General features: G+C 36.5%; 1 protein-coding gene across 3 annotated transcripts in view; it reads right to left on the bottom strand.

Moving 5' to 3' along the window:
- The window catches only part of LOC128872653 (glutamate receptor 1), a 648,027-nt gene that overhangs the window by 10,149 nt on the left and 618,557 nt on the right, over positions 1–19,321 (bottom strand). For all 3 annotated transcript variants that reach the window (XM_054115547.1, XM_054115546.1, XM_054115548.1), the window contains 6 exons: positions 18,937–19,031; positions 17,547–17,770; positions 14,660–14,866; positions 5,490–5,688; positions 4,807–5,051; positions 1,015–1,261 (listed from right to left, as the gene is read on the bottom strand). In XM_054115547.1, the coding sequence (XP_053971522.1) occupies positions 1,015–1,261; positions 4,807–5,051; positions 5,490–5,688; positions 14,660–14,866; positions 17,547–17,770; positions 18,937–19,031 (1,217 nt within the window). The remainder of the gene's footprint in view (positions 1–1,014; positions 1,262–4,806; positions 5,052–5,489; positions 5,689–14,659; positions 14,867–17,546; positions 17,771–18,936; positions 19,032–19,321) is intronic.

The raw sequence follows: 19,321 nt of genomic DNA, 5'->3' as shown, positions 1-19,321 counted from the left end.
AGAGAGAGAGAGAGAGAGAGAGAGAGAGAGAGAGAGAGAGAGAGAGATTGTAACGTAGTTTTAGATTGGTTTGATGTTTGGCCAGGTCGCTTGGACCTGCAATGTGAACTTGGAACCCGACTTTTCAAACATAAATACAGAAAACGATAGTATTTCGTTAGTACCTGATTGTACCTCCAATAGTTCCGTTTGTATCTCCACCAATTAATAATTACAAAAAATTCAAAAAATGGTCAGCACCCGACAGCGATATTTTTTTAATCGGTTTTTCATTGGTTTTCATTTTTTTTCTACCAGTTTGTACAAATTTTCATTTCGTTTCTACCTCGCTAGTTTAAATTTTTAAATTCAACAGTATCAACAACTGCTTGTACAGTTTTAACTATTGAGGTACAAACGAAGAGAAAAGCGATTCCGGCGGGTACAAACAATTCTAAAGAATCGGGACAAAACAGATTTAAAAAATCTCGATATCGGGTGCTGACCATTTTTTGAATTTTTCCAATTATTAATTGGTGGAGGTACAAACGGAACTATTGGAGGTACAATCAGATACTAACGAAATACTATCGTTTCTATAAAAAGCAATTACTTTTTGAAAAATCGGGTGGCAAGTTCACATCGCTGCTTGGACCGATGTTGTCCAAGCGCGCCCCGGCGAGGCTGCCTAGGATAACGTTCCCCTATCAGGGGACAACCCTGGGTAGATTTTAACTTTAGGAGAAGAAGCACTGAAGACAGAGGTGGTTGAACGGTCGAAGGGTAAAGATAGTGCGAATAGACGTACAGCGGATTGTCGAGCGGGTTCTGTTTATTTCAGGTTTGTTCATACTTTACTTTTGTTCACTTATTAATAAAATGATATTTAATATGCTACATAACATTATGCTTTAGATTAGTAATATGCTTCGAACGACATTGTAAAATTACACCTGAATACTTGGAAGTGTCGCAAACGATAGATCAATCTTACAACAATATTTATTACATTAATGATTACTAATGATTTCCTACCTTCGCTCTTGTAGCTTCCGTGTGCGATTTATAACAAAACTCCAGTAGGGCGACGGCCAGTGCTAAAAGAAGGCCACCAATAAGGATGTAGAATATCCCTGCAACATTGCTGAGGGACAACTCGTTCCTCGATGCATCCTGTTTGTCACCGTGCCTGCATTCCGTTCTGTCGTACCACCATCGGTTTACCAGTTTTGTCAATTCGCCGTTTTCCTTCAGCGACAGCACCGCTAAATTTATCGGGTCTCTGTAATGTTGAAAATATTAACGATTTCAGTTTCGCTCTGACATGTTTCGTATATTATCAAACGAAGCAATACTTTCCCAAGAGAAATTTTAAATTATATGTAGGTATAATACATAGATAAAATAGTTCAAATTAGTATTTATATCATAATAAAGGTATGTATTGTTGTTTTATGCGTTGATATTAACTAAAGTAACAAACTTGTTTCGCCTACCAAATAAAATTTTACAGTAATTATTTTGTATTTCATTCATTTTCTCATTATACATTTGTATCACTTTAAATGTGTCCTTTCGATTTTCATTTTTCAATGTATTCTATTTAATAATACTTGAAGATTGTATAATCAAAAGAATCAGACGCCAGTATAAATAAAAAAATAAGATAATAGCAAGAGAGCTGTAAGAAAGTTATTGGTATTTTTTTCTTGTATTAACTACAGTAACAATTTCGTCTGCCTATAATATTAAATGTTTCATAACTCATACTTGATTTCCTTTATCTTCTTATTATACATAGACACATTTATGTCACCTTATACATGCCCTTTCTATTTTAATTTTTTAAAGTATTGGCAGATTCCCACGTCACAAAGAGGTGAACTCTCCGCGGGGAACGAGACCGACCAAGATCGAGAGCGCCACCAGGGTAACTCAGGGTTATGACTAATTTGCGTATCTGAAGGGCAATAGCGTTGGGCTAACGACGGCAACACCGGGCGATGCGGCTTAGAGGCTACCGATCCCGTCCAACCCGGCGCCGGCTGCACGGACTGGCCAGACGAAGCTCAAATGGACAGGGGCTGGAGGTTCTTGGTAACAGCCCTTGGACTCCGCTACGACCTTCAGGGGCAGGAGGCCGTTTAGGATAGCGAAGTCAGCCGGGTTCTTGAGTGCACCGAGACCCGGCCCGCTCCAGAGTCTTCGAGGGATGCCAGCACCGACACGCCACCAAAGTCGCCGAGGGACGAGACTGGACGACCGCCGATGACGAGCGCGCCGATAACGCGATTTGAATTTGGCCGCCATAAGGTGCCGCGTGCCGCCGACCATTGAGGTGAGGCTGGGGGGAAGCGCGTGAGCCAACGCGTGCGACGAGCTCGCGTAGCTCGTCCTATTTCGTCAGCGACACACGTGGTGGACGATACGGTAAGCGCTTCCTCCTTTACCTCACGCTCATGGATAGGATATCGTGAATTGGTCGGGTTACCTGGTGGCTGCCGAGCACCCTGTCGGGCGAAATAGCGTTGTTAGCGGGAAACCGCCTTTGCGTAGGATATCGAGCGAATTAACGAACATCTAGTCGCGAGTCCATTGTAACACGCACGTGTTTGAATCGCTGCCGGTTAACGTTCTCGTCGAGAAGGTCGAGCCCACCGTGACCGCGTCAAGACTGTCCGAATATCGTTTCCAAAGTCGCTTTTGTGCGAATCGCGACGGAATTTGGGCTATCGTGAACGAAATCCGCACGTGTTTTCGAAACGTAGTTCTCGTGTCGGTTACCGGTCGTCCCGGTGACCTTTGACGCTATGACAGCTCGGCAGCGTACACCGAATTCTGTAACATCTTTCGCGTACAATATATTCTATATTATTTTAAATGAGTGCTGTGTTAATCCGCCCCGTCTCGCCGTGAAGACGGCTTTCCCAGACTTCCTTTCCTCGCCGACGATCCACGCCCCTCTCCGCGATCCGGATCGCTAGCCGTGGTAAATTTCGCGACGTTCGGCTTCTCGGGTTTTCCCGTAAAGGCGTGAGAAGTCGGAAAACTCTCACTTTGCACGCTTCCCGACGCGAATCGCGGACCGTGTCGGGAAATCACGTTGCAGTATTTTATTTTGCAAAACCTGGCAAATGCCTCAAATGGTAGAGAATATAGACATCCTAAAGTATTAACTTTCAATTAATAATAATATAACTCTACACTACACTCCACTCCCTAAATGATTGGATCACTCATGACAACCAAGCAATTATTTGGACTTCTCATAATTAATAAATTGCAAGACCTCCTTGCCGTTTACGAAAACGAAACTTGAATTAAACTAATTTGATACAATCTTGAGTTAATCGTCTCTAATTTACGAATCCGTTATATAAATAAAAGTATGAAAGATTGCTCGAGGAATGAAAATTGACAGGGATACGATCAGACGCAGGAAAATCGATGTGTCCGTAGCTTTTCAATAAGAAATTAAAAGCTGTTCCTCGAGGCTGGAGAAGTACGGGACAAAAATGGCAGTCGAATCGACGAACAGAGTGGGTTCAATAGCGAGAGCTCTGTCCCTTAAGCGGTAATCATACGAAAAAACAGGTGTACGAGTTCTTCTATGCTAATTGTGCGCGACGACGTGACGTGCTGCGACAAGAGGGACCGTGAGCAACGGAATTTTAAAGGGTTGAAGCGTGGCGGAGGGAAAGATGCCTTGTCTCTTCTCGACGACTTCAAAATCTCGTTAATTACGCGTTCGCGGATATGGGAAAAAATAGGTCGAACGCGTCCTCCCATTCAATATATGTGTGCTATATTAAGAAACTTACTCGAGCAACTTTGCATTTTATCGAAAACTTTTAGACGCTCTGATCGTATCGTGTTGTTACATTAGTTAATCACTTTAATGTGGAATTTTGTTACTCGGTTAAAAATGATTATATGTGAAATTTTCACAAGCAGAGTTATTTGTTATGAACATTTCTGATACTTAAAGTGTGAATGACTAAAGGATGTGAAATGTTAAAATAGTTGGTTATATATTTCACATGCTACAAAATATACATATGTAAAATAAAGTTATGCTATCGCTGAATTATATATTCTTTTAAACTATTTTTTGAAAATTATCATTAATTAATATTTATGTACTGATAATAATGATAAATTTAAAAGATACGGTAGTGTCAATATAGTAACATGTGAAGATAATTTTAAAATAAATGGTAGGACAACGAAAAGTGTACAATTACAATTGTAAGGTTGTAGAGAATAAGATTATTTAATATGATAAGATGAATACAAATGTACCAAGATAAATTATATATCATTTACTATCCAATGCCCTCACGTTATATGCTTTCTTTCTGCAAAATTGCTAGAATATCGTACAGAATATCAATATTTTGTTTTATTGTTATTAACCAAGAGGAAACACGAGGAAATTAAAAATTCTCCCACACTGTAGTATTATTTTTCTTCTTTGATAATCCCACCTTTTATATTACGATTACGTTTTGCAATATTATTATTCTTAGTATGAACGTGCAATTTAAATCAACCGGAATTTTACTGAACAGTAGAAACTTCATTGTCTAAACTAATAGAGACACACGTATTCGACTAAGGAATCTTTCGTCTGGCAAAGATAATTAAAATTTGATATAAAAATATAATATGACTTTCTCGCAGTGTTAAGTAAATAAGAAGTATATAATAAATATAAATACATCTAAAAACGAACCATATGCATGGATTGACATAACTGTTTAATATTTTTACGCTATCAAATAATTTAATTTACTATAAATATTCATATAAATTATAAAAATTTACCTGAGTGGAGATCCCAGCGGTGTCGCAACACCGAACCCTTTGGCGTCAAGGTTCCTACCGACTTTCATCGTATCGCAGGGCTCCCTCTCGTTGATGTACTCGTTCTTCGGACTCTCTATCAGAAGAGCGTACTTGCCTTTCCTTGTCCTCACCCTCCGTATGCCCTCGTCGTACGTTTTTACGAACACGTGCTTCCGGGAGTTCATGAACTCCCACATCTTGCTGTAGAGATTGATCTGCGATTTCTGCAGATCCAACATGAACCGTTTCTTCGATGGAATTCTTTCAATTTTTCCAAATACTTTTCTCAGATAATGAATGAATAAACTATTCTTAGCAAACTTAAATCAATATATTTTATATTAGAATATTTTCACGAATGGTGCAAATGCAAGTCCCTGAATAATATGTATTTAACAGAAACTTGAAAAAATTCATTTTCAGTACATAAATGTATAATCTACTGTTTATTTATATATTTCCCATCCACGTTATATATTTATTTATTCTGCCAAAGAAGGCTGCATTCATCAGTCAAAAATATTATAAGACTAGAAATATACATATACCCAGTTAACAATTAGTCTATTTTATATCAATCATTATCTCAGATATGTTCCTTATTAAATCAGAATTAACAATGAATATCGCAGTTACTCTTTTCTTTGTGATGTGTTACTCACGCGAAAAAAATCAAAAGTGGATCCGTGAGAGAGTGTGCCGTATTGAACTTCCGTTTGCGAGGCCAAGTCTTCTGGCGAATTGATCGGGGCCACCATTCTTTCGACTGTCAAAAATGCAGCTAGATTGGCAGTATACGATGAGATCAGAATAAGGGTGAAGAACCACCAGACGCTGCCAACTATCCGTCCCGATATTGATCTGTCGAATAACATGTCAATATTCAGAGAGTTTCGATGAAAAGCATTGCGTACTGCCAGGGCTTATTGCACTCGTTCGTACCAGCTCGAACCATCCCATGTCAAATCGAACATTTTTGCGTATGAATGTTGGGGATTTTTATGATACTGAAATATGCTGTAGTTTGCACAAAAAAGTGGGGCGTTTAAATTACCAACTTCACAGATACATAATTGTTTAAAGAATTTATCCCTTAAAGCGTCTAATTTAACAAATGTTTAGGAAAATATTAGCTTTATATTAGCCTCATTATTAGTCTAATAAAGTATGGAAATTAACAGCGTGCTTGGAATATATAATGGCTATAAATATAAATTATAGTTTCATAATTTAATATTAGTTCACTCCTATAATTATAATGACAAAAGCAACATATGTAGTTTTACTTCTTTTTATTACTTTAAACAATGCTAATAATAACATTGTAGGGAATGAAGGATGATCCAATGTTACAGTAATATTTGTGTCGTACTTCAACAACAGTCATAAACATTGCACCAAAAGCATTGTTAATCATTGAATAACTTTAAAAAGAATTGTTGACAACATAAGTCAAATTGAACGGCTCGGTAGATTCAGTGTTAATCAAACTTTCCGCACGATACACACAACTGAACAAACACCTCAGTAACAATTAATTTCTTCATAACATGAAAATTCGGGCTCTATCATTAACCCCAGCGTGTCACAGAAAATCGCGTGTAATTACGTGATACCAGTGGTTTGTGGTCGCGCTTAAATTGCTGATACCTTTTTACTCCCATCGCGCACATCACGCTTGTAATTTCGAGGGGTAGAGAATTGCCGTATCTTCATTCTGGCGATGGTAAATTTCCCCCACACTCTTCCGTCATCCATCTTATTTCCCAATTCAATTTAAGAACCAAGAAAACGAAAAAGAGAACTGGTGCAAGTAAACGTTATTTATGAATGATATTTCTTGATGTGTAGAGCTTTGTTAAAAATTATAAAGTTTTAGGAGTCAAAGTTATAATATTCTTAGCAGTACTATTATATTAACATATAATGTATATAATATATTAGACATATAATATTATAGAATAAATAATATTCAATATCATTATACAATATTATTATTGTTATTTAAATACTTAAGTATTATAATATTTGTTATAATTATCAATGTCTTATAACTACGGTGCAATTATTTGTAATAATCACCAAAATTATAGTAATTAAAGATGCGTAATACGTATACATATATGAGAGAAGGTATTGGTATATATTAGTATACTGTTAGAAAGATGTGGAGAATGTATTCAAAAATTTAAGCATTTGTAAGTATAAAATTCGTAAGTTTTAATAAAAATGACGAACCGTTGGTCAAAATTAATTCTTCGAGTGAAACGCTATCGAAAAGTCTTTTACCATTTTGCAATTTAATGTTTCGTTACATAGATACAAGCAATTATAGTCTAAGAGCTGGCTACGAAAATCACGAATGATAAGGTGCAGTGAAAACTTGTATCTAAAAACAACTCCTTACTAGATGACAAAGCCCATAGCGCTGCAGCAAGAAGGCGCTCCCGGGGCTGGAAGCGTGGGCGGGCGGTCAAACATGTTAATTTTTAATCAAAATAAAATCTTTGAGTGTAGCCCTGAAATTTTGTGTAGTTATAGTTTTTAACTACAGAAATCGCGTAAAGCTATTGCCAGAAGTCTAGGTCGGGGCTTATACGTTGCCAGAAGTCGATAAAGTTGTAAAAAAATTGTTTAAATTTTAATGACAAGGTGCAGTTCTGGCAATGTGTTTTTCTTATTATTTATACTATTAGTTAACTACATATGCAATGACAGAAGGCTAAGGTGCGGGAAATGCTTACAAAAAAGAAGAATACAAATTATTGAATTGAAGAGTAAATAAATTATGCGATAAATAAAATCGAATCGAGTTTAATGGATCATCAACATTTTATGAAGTATAAATAAATAAGGAGTATACAAAAGAAGAATAAGTATAAATAACTACATTAATTATAATATTGTTTTAAATTATTTATACTTATTCTTATTTTGTATACTCCTTATTTATTTATACTTCATAAAATGTTGATGATCCATTAAACTCGATTTGATTTTATTTATCGCATAATTTATTTACTCTTCAATTCAATAATTTGTATTCTTCTTTTTTGTATGCATTTCCCGCACCTTAGCCTTCTGTCATTGCATATGAACCCAGTCCAGATCAATATATAGACTTCGCAACCTCAGACTTTATCAACTGTGCCCCACCACTCCTACGATACCTCCAACACTTGAATGATTGACACTAGTCAATCGAAATTTAGATATATTTTTTAATTTATTTCCTGGGAACGAAAGAGAGTCGCTCCCTACTACTTTTAAAGATTGATCTACATTCCCTTCTTTATATCTGAAAGAAAGCTAATTAAAAAATTCGGAACACATTTCGCGATGTCTCCTCCATGAGCGTATAAACAAATGGTTCTATCTTTTGAACTAAAGCGGGACAAACGAAAATTCCACTTGAGCAAACGTGAGTAAACGATGAGTAAACAGAATCAAAAAGAAAAATTTGAGTTTTTCAAAAGATGGGACCAGCTTCACACGGGTCCGCCACATACCGGGTGACGAAAACGTGGGCCAGGCGCGCATGGACGACAGGGCGCGACGCTGCGACGCCAGGCCCCGCCATAAACAACGTCGAAGGCCCTTCAAGAGCCTTCATTGACAAGGCTACGCAGAGACTTTCCCAGGCCGGGAAAGTGACTTCTTGGCCAGTACTCGAAATTAACATTCCAGACCTTATAAAAACGTCGTGAATTGGAAGAACTCAGCAGAATTTGATATTACCGTTTTTTAAACAAAGACTCAAGATATACGGGGCGAACGCAATAATAAAATATATTGATGCTACGAAGGACGTCAGAGGAATAAATAAAAAACTTTTCTTGACAACCAGGAAGCCACACAAAGTAGCGAATACTCAGACGCTAAGCAGATGGATTAAAAACCTATTGTCGAGAGCAAGAATAGACAGTACGTGACACGCGGCATCGTCGGCCGCATACGGGAAGCGAGTTGACATCAACACCATCGGGAAAACAGCTGGGTGGTCAGAAAACTCCCAAACATTCGCGAACTTTTATAACAGACCGTTAGTAACACAAGTCGGACATTTTTGCGAGAACGGTGTTCAAAAATGAGGAAGACGCTGAGTAAACTAAAAAAGAAAGAAAAAACAAGTCGCATAAAACTCTAAACATCTACATTTGATCTTCGAAGAACGAGGCTCTTCGTATAATTACGATCGAACTTCACAGGTAAGTTCGTTTGATCGTATAATTCATCGTAATGATACTTGAGGGGGTACAACATTTAAATTCTAATATTACAAGAACGTGGCTTCATAATTTGAGAAAGAAATTTCTAAAATTGCTAGAGTCTTGATCAGTTTTAAATTTTAATTTCGTTTATCCCTAAACGACACTTTTCAATCTGGTTGACAGTTTGCTGAGAAAAGCATATTATCTTTTTTTGTTTTAATAAATAGGCAACATTTTTTCATAGGATTCGAAATTTTTTTTCAAATGCATGCCAGTTTTGACATGTAGGTATTGGAAAAATTCTACGTCAGGCTATAGTGATGGGTGTCTAATTTAAGAAAATTGTTGGCTGTGAAATTACAAATATATGTAGTAATCACAAAATTTTCAACAAAACTCCGTGGTTTATTTTCAGTGCCCACTTGTGCACGCTGTCGACTCGAACAACGCCATATTAACGACACTATGAGATCGGTTTCTGTTTGTTTAAATGTTCGATGAAACATAAAGAAAATTTGAAAACAATTCATCACATACATTGAATATAAAGAATTTCTGAAATTACCTCTCGTTTTAGAACCGTTACAGTATTCTACTCCCTTAAACGTCATCAACAAACCCGTTTTACTCTCTAAAATGAAATTAATATTACAGAAGCCAAGAAAGTGCATCCAACCTATCGATTCAATTTCTCCGTTTCCCAATTCGTTTTCTTTGTAGAAAATTGCAGGACACCAAACCTAGGTCGTTATCTTCGTCGACTCGTAACTCGTTCTGTTCGCTTCTCGTTTCTGTCTTCTTTCCCGAACGAGAACGTTGTAATCGGATTTCATGGTACGTTTCACGGACTCGACCGTATTTAATAACGAAACTTTACGTCCTGGAATCGCAGGACAGCGATCCCACGTAGAAGAAGAAGCAAGCGGAATGGTCGACGAGGAGGAGCAACGGACGTAGGGGACAGAAGGTACCACAGAATTTACAATTCATATCATCGCCGCGCGAATATTTAAACCATTAATCAAGGAGGCTACCGCGATGGGTTGGCGCGGTGGATACGGCGAAATGTAAATTAATTGAGACCCAGTTTCGGTGCAGCCGAGATGGCGAAACGCCCGCGAATCCGTTGCCGATCGGTTTTCCAAAGATTTACGAGATCACGCGTAAGCCGGGGCATTTTATCATCATGGTCTTCGACAGCGGCTGGAATTGGACGTCAAGAATAACGCGGCTCGGTTAGCCTATATTATAGCATTTCTGCTGGAACAGCGCCATTCACGCGCGGCTTTTATGAGGAGAACTGTGCACATTTTATGAACTTTTCCGAAAGTAATGGCAGATTTAAAAGTAAAGTACTTGATAATTCAGGTATTTAAAATAATATACTTCTTTGAAAGTAAATGTATTGCAGTGTAACAATAATTTTTTAACGAAGAGGATATAAAAATAAGAATGAAATAAAACTTTTTTAAGTTGAATTATGAATTTAGCAGAGGACAGACTATATGTATATTTAAAGATGATAATATGTCTAAATTAGTTAATAACGTTAGAGATTTTCTCTCGAAAATTTCGTCACGAAATCAAAATTGGGACATATATACAGAATATAATCAAATGAAGTATTACATTTTTCATTCTCTCAGTTCTACACTTTTATGTGCAGAATGGCGGGAAGAATCAATTTATGTAATAAAGATGTATAAAGCCTTCTATAAAGAGACTAATGCAAATACATATTCCAATACACATGTCATAGTCATAAAAAAAGTAAAAAATTTATCATTATAATGTATAATTATTTATTGTAAAAGATAATCCCTATTGCAGAATTAAATCTCATCTTTCATTCAGTTCCCGAAGAAGTTACTTGGAGTAGCAAGTTAGTTACATTGCAAGATGCAAGGTTAGCTTGTTTCCTTTCAAATTGTAAGTGCAAGTTTGCTCCGTTATAATTTCAGAAGGCACATTAACTTCCTTGCAGCGTGCGAGTCCAAGTTAAATGTATTGTAATCTGCGAGAGTAAGACAGTTTTATTTCGATTTGCAAGAAAAAGTTAATATTTAATTGTAACCAGCAACGTTCTCTACCTTAGAACCTGTAAAGGCAAGTGTGCTTTTTTGTGACTTGCAAGGGTAAATTAGCTTCCTTTCAACCTGCTAGGAAAAGTTGGCTTTATTCTAACCTGTAAGAGCAGGATAGCTTTGTCGTGACTTGCAAGAGAGAGTTAATTTCATTCTAACCTGTCAAGGTTAATTTACTTTCTTGCAGCCTGTGAAGGCAACTGTGCTTTCTTGCAACTTGTCAGAACAAGTTACATGTATTGCAACCTGCGAGGACAATTTAGCTCTGTTTCAACCTGCGCGGACAAATTGTTGCACCCTGCAATAGTTTCCTTGTCCTCAACCGCAGGCGATAATTCCTACTAATCTAAAGCTAGCCAGCTACCATCCATAAGTACGACACACACGAACTCGTGAACTGATTCGATAGTTCAAACGTAGAGACGCTGACTCGACATCAGACGTCATTAACGCGAATAACACGCGAAACAGTCGCGAACCGAGCGGAGGGTTTATGCAAAGGGGCCAGGAACTCGCGTCACGAGAGTCGTGAAACGTATCGTTCGTGATCCCTGGGGATTGATCGATGCTCGATGCGTGGGAAGAAGAATATAAAAGTATGGAAAATAGTGTGGAAAAAGGGGTCGAACGGGTCGGAAACGTACGACCTCGACGGGCGGCGCGTGTCGCTAATGGAATTTTCGCTGGGGCTCGAACGACACGCTCATTCAAATGAGCCGCCCTCGAATAGCCGTTGGCCTAATCGCGGTGCCGATTACGTGACCGCTCTAAATTACATCCAGCACGAGACTATCAAACGTAATCCGATTATATTGTGATAATTCTGACCGCGCTAGTTATAATCACCGTTTACATCGCATGCAGTTGTAATTTAAACGAAGGAATTTGCAACAGTAATTATTGTGTACCGTAACCCCTTCGCCCGCGAACAGCCTCGTAAATCACACTCTTAAAGGTTATCGTTGGCAGAGTATCTACCGGGTGGCGATCACGATCGTGCGTTGAAGGACACCGGGAAGTATGAGCGCGAAACTGCTTCCTCGCTAAGGTATCGCTTTACAGGGAACAACTTCTTACTGCTTTCTTGCAAGAGTTTAGTTTTTCCGAGGGGTGCATTCCAGTTGGTGAACATTTGGACGTGGTTTTCGCTTCTAATCGATGCACGGCTCGTTACCATGCCGATGTTTGCGTGGTAAGTGTATCGTAAAGTTGATTGTAATAATTAAATACTCACAGGAACGACGTGTAATTAACATACATAATTTCTCGATAACTTGGCAGGTAGTCGACGTTACTCACACTGGCAATGTCCTTGTGTATTTCTTTGTAGATTTCAAATGTTCGAAGAGTTGCTAGAAATATGTCAGAATCGAGTTTATTGAAAAAGATTGCTCGAAGGTGTTCTGAACAGTGAAGAACTATTTGTAAGGCAATATTAGTATTTTAGAAACATTATATTTAATTTTATTCAATAATAATATCATTTTTGAATTTGTATACCATTATTAGGGTTTACTTATGGTCTTATTTTATCTTGTTTTCAGCAATCTAACATGATACAGAGTTTCAAATAAATATTTCATTATCAATCCATACAAGTGTAAAGTTTATTCATGTACATATTCATAATGAAACATTTATTTGAAAATATCAAATCTATCATTTAATTTAGACAGATTTCTTTAATAGGCATAGAAGGTATGAATATTTATAGAACTGACTGCGCAAATGCAAAAATCTATAAAATATCAACAATAACATACATGTTATACTGTCTAGAAAATAAAACATACTTTAATTCAAGTTTCAATTCTTTTCCTGCATTTGAGTAAGTTCACCCAACTGTCGTTTAGTTTAAATATGCACATATGTGTAATTCCTACAATAAGGGGATAATACCGCAGTAATCAAAGGAAACTCAAAACATTAACGTTAGTTTCGTTACGAATGGATTGTTCCGAACTGTAGCGTCTGGGCGGCAAGTAAAGTAGCTCTGGCGTCGTTTAGAAGGGCGCTTATTACATTCGTTATGCTTTGTCGCTTTCTTGAATCGAACACCGTCGTTAATTACACAGAAGTAGCTTTTCCAGAGCGGCGCAATACATCCACGACGAAAAACTGCGAAACGTTTACACGGAAGACTTTAACCGTCGACAGCGACGAACCTTTTGAATCTTACCCGATTTATCCTATTAGCAGACTGTACGGTTGACCTGCTGCAAGTAAAGGGAAACCATTTTCCTGGATCCTTTATGTACTTTAGCCCCTTCGCTCGTACCGCGGAAGAGAAAACTGACAGCTGAGCAAGAGCAACGGGCGATCGTAATTAGGCGGAAAAAAACCTGGTCAATCGTACTGTCAGTTATGTCCTATGCGACAATTGTTGGCTGGATACATTTTTAATCAACAATTTTTCGGATTCAGCAACAAAATTTATTAGTCTCAAACAAGACTCTTGATTGTAGATATTTGTTTTTAACCAGAGACGTTAGATCAACTTCTACGTGGGAAAGGATTCATCACCTAATAGCTGACTTGCTACTGAAGCAAGTCAAAACCTCACTGATGAAGAGTATTGAAGTCAAGTTTCAAGATTCAATTTTTCGGATCGAGAAACAAAATTTATTAGTTTTTAACAGGACTGTTGGTTGGAGGTCAAGTTCTACGCAGAGAAATGTCCACTACCTAATAGCTGACTTACGACTGAAGTAATGCAAAGTCTCATTTAATGAATCATCTAGAGATTCTGTTCATTTCCAGGAATCTAATGAACTTTTACAGGGAGAAGTATCCACCACCTAGTGCCTGCAGCAAGTCAAAGGTTCTTTCATAAATTATCGAAAGGACGCATCAATATAATTCTTGTAGTTTACTTGGAAATTCAATTAATTTTACATCCATATGTTTGCAGATATCTCTTGATCGAAGCATAAATTTAAATTTATAACCTATTTAAATCGACCACCTTGAGAACTCTGATTTTATTCCAAGTACTTCTATCCCTTTTCATGACTTCCGTTAAATATTTATAGCGTAACAATGCAAAAAATACTTCAGAAATGGCTAAAATAGCCATAATTAACTGTGATTTAATATTATAAAACGAAGAAAAGAAACATTCATTTTACTCTAAATACATTTATAACCACATGAATTTCGATTATTATTCCTCGTAGAGTTTTCTTAATAAAACCAGAAAAATATATAATTCCCCTAGCAATTACTCATAAACATTTAAAACAAATTACCCGTTAATAAATAACAAAAGAAGTGTGGCAAGTAACTAATCTACCACGAGTTACAAGTTTATCGGTGTTATAAATACCTGACGGCGACGATTGTTCCACGAACTTTACGTGATACGAGTAGCGTTGCCCGGTCAGGTAATAGGCACGTATCACGTGAGTGATACGAAAAATCGAACGTAGTCGAAAAAATGTTTGATAATTCGTCAAGATTACTTTAATTAATTTTTACGAGCCGCCTTAAAGGAACACTGGTGTATTGGGATTGTTTCACATGAAAATTAGCCATTACCTGGGCGATATGTCGCAGCCCTGTTGCATGAACGCGGCCAACGCGAACCACAGGCTGTTGATGATGCTGAAATCGTTGGCCATACTGGAGGTCGGCATGTGAGGCGATCCTTGAGACGCATGAGGATGTTGCAACGTGGGATCATTTCTTCCAGCTGGATCCGCACCACTGCTCAGCGTTAGCACCCTCCATTCGTACGGGGAAAATCTGGACAGAAAAGTATTGTGAACTTTGCACCCTTGCGTGTCTAGGTTTGTTAAGTGCAATTGCATGTTGATGCATTTCTACACCTTGTGGAGCAGTTTTGATATCATTGACAAAAATGTTTAAAGCAGTTTTCTAAAAGACGTGAAAGAAAATGGTTACTTAGGACAATGTGAATAATATTACTACCTATATTATGGAAATACGCAGTTGTTATGATATAACAACTGATATATCAAATATATGATATTTGAATCAAAATTCAAGAACATTTTCAAAGTTTAAGTCTATATTTTAATCCAAAACAAAGAGTAATTTTACAATGCAAGTTTAATATATGCATTTTTATTTGGTACGATATATTTAAAATGTTAAGTTACAGCAAATCTTGAAGAATGTATTTTTTTGGTACTATGATATGAGTATACTAAAGTATTCTGTTCCTATAGATTTGCTGTACCTTGGCCATTTTTAAATATATCCTATCAAAAAACTGTATATATTAAATGCAATATTCACTCTGAAAAGTTTTGTTTTGTTTTCAATTGAAATATGTATTTAAACCTTGACAAGAAATTCTTGAATATTAGCTGTCACAACTGCATTTATCTCCTTATTATATTGAGTAATAAAAATGGAATTGTCATTTATAAGAAGTATTAAAATTAAATTCTCAGATTTCAAAATATTTCCGAAGTCAAGTCACTTTACTATAGAATTCATATTCGCTTTTATAATTTGAACCACTCCACCAGTGGAAGGTAAATCGAATGAAGTTTCGATTTTCAATTTCAGAACTCGCCCTCTTCAATTTTCCGCTGTTTCAAACTTTAAACGCAGTCTCGTTGGTTCAGATGTACCTTTTGCAACGACAGGGGATAATTAATGGAAAGCAAATTGGACGAGCCTTTCATCTTCCACTTTTGAACTCGTCTTTCTTAATTTCATCCTTTTTCAAACGTCGAACGTAATTCTGTTGCGTTCAGTCAGAGATGAGCAAAATTCTGTAGATACAAAATTTTAAATAACTTATAAAAGATAAAAAGTGAAAGATAATAAGAAATAGACTTTCGATGAGGAATGGAGGATACAAAATTTTTAATAAAAATGTATTATAAATTTCCATATAATACATAAAAATTCTTAATATATAGATACTAATGAATACATAATATAATATAACAATATTATATGTATATTATAATATGTATTATTTTATATATCTGTTGCTTAATATTCGAATAAAATTCTCTTTATCTCTAATTTGACTCCACCTTCTTCTTAATCGTAGGAAAAAATTGAAGCTTCGGCCTTGAAATTTTAAAACTACCCTCTCAACTGGATCTTCAAGAGTATCACGCACGAAATGCGTTAGACAGAGATCGATGCGAGCGTCAAATCAACGGTCGTACTTGAGCTTATCGCCTCTATCAAGATTACAATTTACCCCTGATTGCTAGAAAATTACATTCGTGGAAATCATGCAAGATAGAGAACAGTAAATAGGCTAATCAGAGTGAAATAAAAGCAGAGACGATCCATCGTGGCAGTAAATACAGCGGGGGCTACATGATCACGATAAATGGGCGCGTAATTGTCGTGGTTGTGCATGTAACTGTGGCACCTCGTGGAGAAGCGAACAACCATGAGTGTTATGTAATTACACACGGAGAGAAAGAGAAGTAAAGCGAAGATAATGCTGCATGGTGCGAGGAATACACAAACGATCCATGGAGATTAAAAGTTTCAGAGCAATGAATTGCTGTTTTCTATCGTGAGGATTTATTCCCTGTTTTTATCTACCTTGCTATTCATAGTGTAATAAACCTCGTTACGTGCCGTATACTTTAGAGAGTATACCGAATTTAAGAAAGATTTTTATGGAGCAGTGTTTCTCAAATATATAGTCCCTACGAAATTGCTTTTTAGTCAAAATGTATCTTAAATTCGTTAAATTCGTTAAATTCGTTTTCAAAATTAATAAAATCAGAATAAAATTAACAATTTCAGCTTTTATGAATTTTTAACTTTGTTAGTTTATAGTTTCTATTTTAATGATAGTGGAACTGGCGATAGAAAACGATTAATGGTATTTCGAATAAAAATAAATTAATTTAGTATTCGCCACTATCTGGTAATTAATGCTTGCTTCCACGAAGAAATGACATAGATATTTTACTTTAATAATAAAGTGTAAAGAAATATTTAATTGCTGTGTAGTATTACTAATTATGTGGGAAGAAAATTAATTGGCTTTCTAGAACAATGTAAAACATATTCTTTTTCTAAACATTTCGATGTTCGTTTTCAAAAATTTCTAAAAATTGATGCAACATTATCATTATTTAAACAAATAATTTGTTACGCATCCTTTCATCCATAAGAAATTATTATCCATAAAATTAATTGAAAGCCTGTATTTTGCCATACGTCGGTAGACCTTCCGTACCACAATTTATTATTATTGTTTGTTTACTACCTATTTGAAAATAATATACTAAGAATGATGAAAGTGTGATATTTCGATTGGATTTAAAGTATACTGAAGCAGTGGACGATAAGGCAAGCAGCACAAGTATCGAACCAGCGCCAGCGGTTAATCGTCGTCTGACTACATACCGACCGTTTCCACTTGGCTGCTTATCCAGCGAAAACACGAACGTAGCTCTAGAAAAATATTTACCTGGATACGGTAAATAGTACGATGGACACACCGATGTACGAGAAGATCACGCACACCCAGATCTCCTTGCTTAATGGGTTTAAGAAGCTAAATACACCAGGCTTCTGTTTGATAGGTTTCTTTATCATTATGCTGATTCCCAAAGACATGAAAGGTTTGCTGAAGTCGATCACTCGTTCGCGTTCGGAGGTGATTGTCATAGGAGCGATGGCAATGTCTGCTTCCTGCAAAAATAAAGTGGTTATTAACCTCTCAATTTTGAAAATGGATAATAGTAATATTCACAATGCAACAAAATTATCACAAGAAAATTATTTATCAGAATATTGTCATTTTTCAAATTCGTATAACTTCATTATACAAACTTCATATTCGTCAATTTTCATTGTGTCGGGACAATTTATTGTTTAGTTTGTAAATAATTATTTGTACTGTAGGAAAAAATTAATGCAAATTAGATGCTGAATCTTACATATTTTTTACTAAGGTAATTATCTCAGTAGTGGATTAGTTTGAGAAAAACTCTTCAGTTCTTAGTGTTCACAATACTAATCCAAGATCGAAAGCTTTGTTAATTTTTTATAAAAGTAAAAATATAAATGCTCATTGACAAAGTAAATTTCCCATCCACTATATAAACACTTTCGGGCATGTATCTCCAGATGTAAACAGAAAAATATAAATCATCTATACGTAAATAACTGTATGTTTTTCTTTACATCTAAATATCATCACTACATATCAGAAAACATTTAAGAAGACTGTGAAAAACATACTCAATCAATATTAAAATATTGCTTATGAGCCCTAGTATCAAAGTTCACTGAAAATATGAATAAACGAAGGTCCTACTAATTTTTTGAGTTCTGCAAAATGAGAAATGAATCAAACCAGCGTTCCAACCACGAGGTTACGTAAATTAAAATGTTGAACTACGTACTGGATTGCTCATTACAATATTCTGGATCCTGTAAACTGTAATTTCACTATATCATATGTCAAATAAAAACATCAGTAGCTTCCTACAGAAATTGAAGGATCATGTGTTCACTATTGATCCTTTCACCATTTTTCTACCGAATATAAATTAGAAGGTAGCACATTTTCTCTCCACTCATTCAAAACTCGTCCACCAGATGTAGTTCCAAGTCCACGAAACGTTGACGAAGAGCTTGCAAGCTCGAGGCACCTGGTGGAGGAGTTTCGCAACTCGTGGTGAACGATAAAACAGCCTGTTTCGCGTTAAACTCGACGATCAATAGCTTGATTTTTAACGTAGCTGGATGAAATCGCTCGTGTCGCGACTACCTGCTAACTTCCGGCGGTTTCGCTTCGAAGGAGTCCTTCAAATTGCGAGTAACGTCTCCTAGAAGCTTCTACCGGAACTTACTTTGCGAATCAGCTCGCCCACCATCCCGTCCCAGGCACCAGGAACGTTCTGATTCTCCATTCCGTATTTTCCGTCCTTTACGATCCGAAGCTCGTCTGCAAAATCAGAGGAGAGACTTATGAAGCTTCTCTTAGGGGAGGTTTATCCCCCTTATTGATATACGAGAGGAAATAAATTCAGAGAAATCTCGAATATTGATGGACACAGTCCACATTCTTGGAACCTCCTTCGGGCATTGATAAATCAATCTGCGGTGAAGTAGAGGAACATACAACCACGAATAATAATGCAGAATCAAAAACTAATGAAAAGTGCAGAGTAAAAGATGAATAGGTGAATGTAAACAATTGTGCAAGAATTGTCTTGTTTTGCAAACTTTCTTTCT

The sequence above is a fragment of the Hylaeus volcanicus genome, chromosome 2, assembly GCF_026283585.1.
Source record: "Hylaeus volcanicus isolate JK05 chromosome 2, UHH_iyHylVolc1.0_haploid, whole genome shotgun sequence".
In the NCBI taxonomy this organism is placed as follows: domain Eukaryota; kingdom Metazoa; phylum Arthropoda; class Insecta; order Hymenoptera; family Colletidae; genus Hylaeus; species Hylaeus volcanicus.
Note: the sequence above shows the minus strand (reverse complement) of the source record. Positions and strands in the feature narration are given on the sequence as shown.